This window comes from Peromyscus californicus, unplaced genomic scaffold (assembly GCF_007827085.1).
Source record: "Peromyscus californicus insignis strain IS unplaced genomic scaffold, ASM782708v3 Scaffold_20__1_contigs__length_68692818, whole genome shotgun sequence".
NCBI classification, from domain to species: domain Eukaryota; kingdom Metazoa; phylum Chordata; class Mammalia; order Rodentia; family Cricetidae; genus Peromyscus; species Peromyscus californicus.
In genome coordinates this window covers 41,841,558-41,847,557 of record NW_026294503.1, presented here as the reverse complement: position 1 = coordinate 41,847,557, position 6,000 = coordinate 41,841,558, and the positions used below count along the sequence as shown (strand labels likewise).

At 49.7% G+C, this 6,000-nt stretch overlaps 1 protein-coding gene across 1 annotated transcript; it reads right to left on the bottom strand.

Moving 5' to 3' along the window:
* Window positions 1-529: 529 nt before the first annotated feature.
* CUNH8orf33 (chromosome unknown C8orf33 homolog) lies at window positions 530-2,697 on the bottom strand. Its single transcript, XM_052748202.1, has 5 exons — window positions 2,364-2,697; window positions 2,010-2,279; window positions 1,808-1,892; window positions 1,514-1,660; window positions 530-1,081 (listed from the first exon to the last, which is right to left on the bottom strand). Exons 1-5 carry the CDS (start codon window positions 2,367-2,369, stop codon window positions 942-944), a joined length of 648 nt encoding a protein of 215 aa, XP_052604162.1. The 5' UTR covers window positions 2,370-2,697; the 3' UTR covers window positions 530-941.
* Window positions 2,698-6,000: the final 3,303 nt, after the last annotated feature.

Below are 6,000 nucleotides of genomic sequence, written 5' to 3'. Positions count from 1 at the left end.
GTGCCTTTCCTGGAACTCACTCTGTAGCCCAGGCTGGCCTCAAACTCACAGAGATCCACCTGCCTCTGCCTCCCGAGTGCTGGGATTAAAGGCGTGCGCCACCTGCCGCCCAGCTAATAAACAGATTTTTTTTTTTTTTTTTTGGTTTTTCGAGACAGGGTTTCTCTGTGTAGCTTTGCGCCTTTCCTGGATCTCGCGCTGTAGACCAGTCTGGCCTCGAACTCACAGAGATCCGCCTGCCTCTGCCTCCCGAGTGCTGGGATTAAAGGCGTGCGCCACCACCGCCCGGCATAAACAGATTTTTAAAAAGGACTCAGTACTAGTTAGGGCAAGTAGCTCCTTGGCTCCTAAGAACAAACGGTGGCCTGATGGAGGCCACACTGGCTCTCTGACGATGAAAACCTCCTCAGAAAAAAAGTCAACACTGACAAAGGGCTAAACCGTGACATCAGAGCTGGACCAAGTAGTGGCAGCCCCCTGCCTCACCTTACTCCCTCTAATCAGACATTACACTCTTCCACGCATCACCTATTTCTTTAAAAAAATATTTATTAGGGTGATCTAACAATATAGAAAGCACTAAACCAGTGGCCAGGCCATCCTTTCAAAAGTGAGCCCATGTATAATTACACAGCTTCTTCAGTTCCTTACCACCAGAAGCTACTCCCGGAGACTGGAGCACCATTTCCTTCTACAACCCACTCAACAATCAGGCTTGTCACAGAAGAGTTCCCAAACGCATCTCTCTTCTGACAGGAGGAAAATTTCCTAGAAAGTTCCCACATGACAGGTTCACGCTGGCTAGCAGCTTCACGTCCACACACCAGTTAGGGACAAACCAATCCCACTTCTACTGAGAGGATTCCTAGAAGAGCCTTGCACTCAGGACAAATCCCCACATCTCCCTGGAGGACGATGAATAGTCCAGAATGTGGGAGAATCTAGAAGAAATTGAAGCGAAACTCTTCACCAGTGGAGTCCACAGCGGCCTTGGTTCTTCCCGCTGCACGAGGCCTGCAGACCCTTCCACTCTTCTTCCTGGCCGCCTCGCCTACAAGCTGTACCTGGGCTGAATGGGGAGCTGTAGGAAGCGGGAGGGAAGAGTCAGAACTGAGTAACCGCTAACATTATCCAGGCAGTTATGATTGCCCACACAACGTTCCTATAATGTCGATATTGTCATTCCCTGATGAGATTCACAAGAGATGCAGTAACTTGCCAAAAATGTTAAGATCTAAAATGACAGATTCAGGATTTTGAACCCAGGTTATTTAGTTCCAAGAACTACACTCCAACTGGTAAGGGGCTTTGTGGTCAGTAGAATGAACCAAGGCCTAGACAGATGAGCTGGTTTTTCCCACCCCAAAAGCAGAACCAGATGAGGACCTGGGTCCTCCTTATTCCAGGACCACTGCCCCGGAGAGGTATATACATTGTCCCTGCTTAGGCGTTTCCCCTGAGCCCATTTCCTCCCGCATCAACCTTGATGTAGATATACTTCCCAGTTCCTCACCAGTCTTTAGAGCCCTCAGGGCTTCCCGCCATTCAGCATCCATTTGAGCCCTGTAGTCCCCAAACAAGGAGCGCATCAGCTGTCTCTTCCGGGGCAACGGCGTTTTTTCACTGCGCAAGGTTCGGATTGCCCCAACAGCCTGCTCTTCTGCAGATAAAAATAAGGAGCTGGTAACTTCATACATACTCCCTGCCATCCTACTACAAAAGCAAAGATTCCGTCCCCTGGCAACACCATCAGGCCACAGCACTGTCACCGTTTACATTTTCCTAACTATAAAGAAGGAGCTCTCACTCTGCTTGGGGGTGGGTCTCTGCGTCTTGAGACCCAGCTCCAGCTGTTCCACACACCAGGCCAGCTCCCTCGCCAGCTGCTCCGCCTGCGATAGAAAGAAGGATGTGGCTGTGAAAGGCATCAGGATCCCGCAGACCCCAGTCCCATCCCTTCGAGTGCCTTAATTCCACATACCTAGACCACAGAGGAATCCCTCTCTTACCTGGGCCTCAGCACTGGGGGGAGCTTCGTCTAGGACAGGTTTCTCGGAGGTCTTTTCGTCTCCATTTGTCCCAGAGACCCTATTCGGGATTTTCTTCTTCTTTTGCTTCATCGACACTGTGCTGCCTGGCGCTCTGGTGGCGGACTCACAAGCAGGTTGCACTGAACTGAGAAGGGGAGGGTCTGAGGCACCGGAAGTCGAGCGGGGGAGCCGGCGTCGAGTTCTCCGGCTGGAGGCTGCTGGTGCCTCCCGAGCAGGATGCCCTGACTCCTAAAAACACGTGCGACAGGACGAAATTCACAGGGGCCCCACACCCAGGGCCTCGCCACAAACACGCCTTCTCCCAGAGCTCACCGCCATGTGCCGGAGCGAACACCGGAAGCTACGTAAGTCCTAACTAAACCAGTGAACTCAGTCCTCTGGAAACACGTCTAGGGCACAGAGTTCCGCAGAAAGCAGCGGCCCAGTGGTCGGTGTGGCAGGGCAAGCGCTCAAGGAGCGGCGCACAGCACTCGGGGAGACCCTACGCTCCAGGCTGGGCATGCAGCCCTGGGAGGATCCGGACAGAGAGCGCAGGGACGAACGTAGAGAACCCAGCAGAGTGCACCTTCGAGAAACCAGACCCGTGCGCGCTGAGCTAGGGTTGGAACAACACCCGCCTCCCCCCGGGGCGGGGCAGAACGCCCAGAGGTGGGGCAGGGCGTGGCAAAACACAACTGTCCCTAATTCCAGTTCCAGGGAATCCAAAACACACACACACACACACACACGCACGCACGCACGCACGCACGCACGCACGCACGCACGCACGCACGCACGCAGGCAAAGCATATATACTAAAAATAAACGTTAAAGAGAGTTGGCTCACTGGTTAAAAGCACTTCTTGTTGCATAGGACCCTGGTTCAATTCCCAGCACCCACATGGATGCTCACCACCTCCTAGGGCACCAAGCATGAATGTGGTGCGCTGATATACATGCAGGCATAACACTCATATACAAAAGTAGTAAAAATAAATCTTAAAAGAAAAAAAAGGTGGTGGTGGCGCACGCCTTTAATCCCAGCACTCGGGAGGCAGAGCCAGGTGGATCTCTGTGAGTTCGAGACCAGCCTGGACTACCAAGTGAGTTCCAGGAAAGGCGCAAAGCTACACAGAGAAACCCTGTCTCGAAAAACCAAAAAAAAGAAAAGAAAGAAAAAGAAAGAAGCTGTGTGTGCCAAGACCAATCGACTTTAGAACTACAGTAATAAGAGGATATTGGAGTGTTGAAGGTCTAGTGGCTAATTACCTTATCTTGGACTAGTTCTAGAACAGCCTTCCCTTACCCATCTCTGTGTCAGAACTAACTTCTTGTTGGGATTAATAGATTAAAAACCTTTTAGAATCTGTTAACTTAGCAGACCACTAATTCCCACCAACGCCAAAGCTCCAATAACACCTTAGACCTATAGAAATGCTTCCCCATCTCATTGTAACTGCCTCTCTGGTGTACCCACCGAGGTATTTTAAACTTGTCTTGATTTATGACATGCTTTGTTCTGTAAAACTGAGACTCTGTGAAACTGTTTGCACATTGGAACCTGGATTTTAGGATAACCTAAATCTGTGTTCCTGGGTCACGGCCACTCAGAATGGCTCCAGAGCAAACCATCTCTTATTCCCTTTTAGTGCTGTGAGCTTTGCTTCTACAAGGCACTCGATTATTCGGTACATTTCTTTTCACATCTTGAGGAACAGCCCGTGACTACTATTGTATGGCATTTTCCTCAGAATCCTTGACAGGATGGGAGGAGGAGGCTTATGAGGTTCTGGGGGAAAACAAAAGGTCCAGAAAAAAATAGGGAAGACAGAAAGATTCTCACCAGCTGTGTAAAGGGAGTAAGAACTGCTGGGGAGGGGAGTTTGACCGGCTTTGGTGTGGGGAGGGTTCTCAGACGTTGAAACTGCTGCAGGCTGTGCAGAGCCCCAGGGCTACACTTTCCCCAGTCATCACCCAACCTGGGGGAAGGATTTAACATGGTGCAGTGGTTTGGGGGTCATCCCTGCTCCTGTTAGTAACCCTTCACTCAGACTCCTGTTAGTAACCCTTCACTCATATTCCTGTTAGTAACCCTTCACTCACAGACGCCTGTTAGTAACCCTTCACTCAGACTCCTGTTAGTAACCCTTCACTCATATTCCTGTTAGTAACCCCAATAAAAACTCATTGCTTCACCAACTTGGACTTCAGTGCTATCATTACTTTGGTCTGTCATGGGTTCCCTGTAGCTAGAGTTTTCCTGCCTGGCCCACAGTCAGGACAAATCTTTGTTACCCGCCAGTCCCACAGCCACTCAGACCCAACCAAGTAAACACAGAGACTTATACTGCTTACAAACTGTATGGCCGTGGCAGGCTTCTTGCTAACTGTTCTTACAGCTTAAATTAATTCATTTCTATAAATCTATACCTTGCCACATGGCTCGTGGCTTACTGGCATCTTCACGTGCTGTTTCTCATCGTGGCGGCTGGCAGTGTCTCTGACTCAGCCTTCCACTTCCCAGCTTTATTCTCCTCCTTGTCCCACCTACACTTCCTCCTGCCTGACTACTGGCCAATCAGTGTTTTATTTACCAACCAATCAGAGAAACACATTTGCCATACAGAACATCCCACAGCAGTTCCCTTTCTGGGGTGAGTAGCTCTGTGTGTGTGTGTGTAGACCAGAGGTCATTCTCAGGTATCATTCCTCATAAGGGATCCACTTTATTTTTGTTTTAATATAAAACTATGCCTTGCCGGGTGGTGGTGGTGGTGGCACACGCCTTTAATCCCAGCACTCGGGAGGCAGAGGCAGGTAGATCTCTGAGTGTGAGGCCAGCCTGGGCTACAGAGTGAGTTTATGCCTTAGTGGTCAGGCAGTGGTGGCACACACCTTTAATCCCAGCACTTGGGAGGCAGAAGCAGGCGCATCTCAGTGAGCCAGCCTGGTCTACAAAGCAAGTTCCAGGACAGCCAGGATTGTTAAACAGTGGAACCCTATCTTGAAAAACCCCAAAGAAACAAAACAAAACAAAACACAAAACACAAAAAGCCTATGTCTTAGTTAAGGTTTTTATTGCTGTGAAGAGACACCATGACCATGGCAACTCTTATAATGAAAACATTTCATTGAAGTGGCTCACTTACAGTTCAGAGGTTCAGTCCATTATCATCATGACAGGGAGCATGGCAGCGTGCAGGTCAATGTGGCTCTGGAGCTGAGAGTGCTACATCTTGCAGGCAACAGGAAGTCAGCTGACTGTCAACACTGAGGGAAGCTTGAGCAAAAGAGACCTCAAAGCCCGCCCCCATAGCGACGCACTTCCTCCAACAAGGCCACACCTCCTAATAGTGCCACTCCCTTTGGGGGCCATTTTCTTTCAGATCACCACTTTGCTCTTCTTTACAATTTTCGTTACATATTTGTTTGATTTGTGAGTGTGTGTGTGAATGTGTGTGCATACACTCCTATAGACCATGATACACAGGTAGCGGTCACAGGAAGATTTTAGGGAGTCAGTTCTCTCCACCATATGGATCCCAGGGCTCCAGCTTGAGTCCTCTGACATGGTGGCAGGTGCTGTCACCATTGAGCCATCTCACACCACCTACCTGGAGACAGGGTTTCTCACTGGGATGAAGGCTAATCACTTAGGCTAGGTTGGCTTGTCAGCAAGCCTCAGATGCACTAGCCTCTGCCCCTCCTAGCACTGAGATTACAAGCATGTCACTAAACCCCACTTTTACATGGGTTCTGGGGATCCACCTCAGGTCCTCATGTCTGTACTTTACCTACAGAGTTAGTTCCCCAGCCTCTGATTGATTTGAAATAGGGTCTCGTGTCCTAGGCTAGCCTTAAACTCACTATGAAACTGAGGATAACCTTGAACTTCTGATCCTTTTTTGATCCTCCACCTCTTTGATGCTAGGATTACAGGTGAGTTTATGAATTGCTGGAGATCTAACCA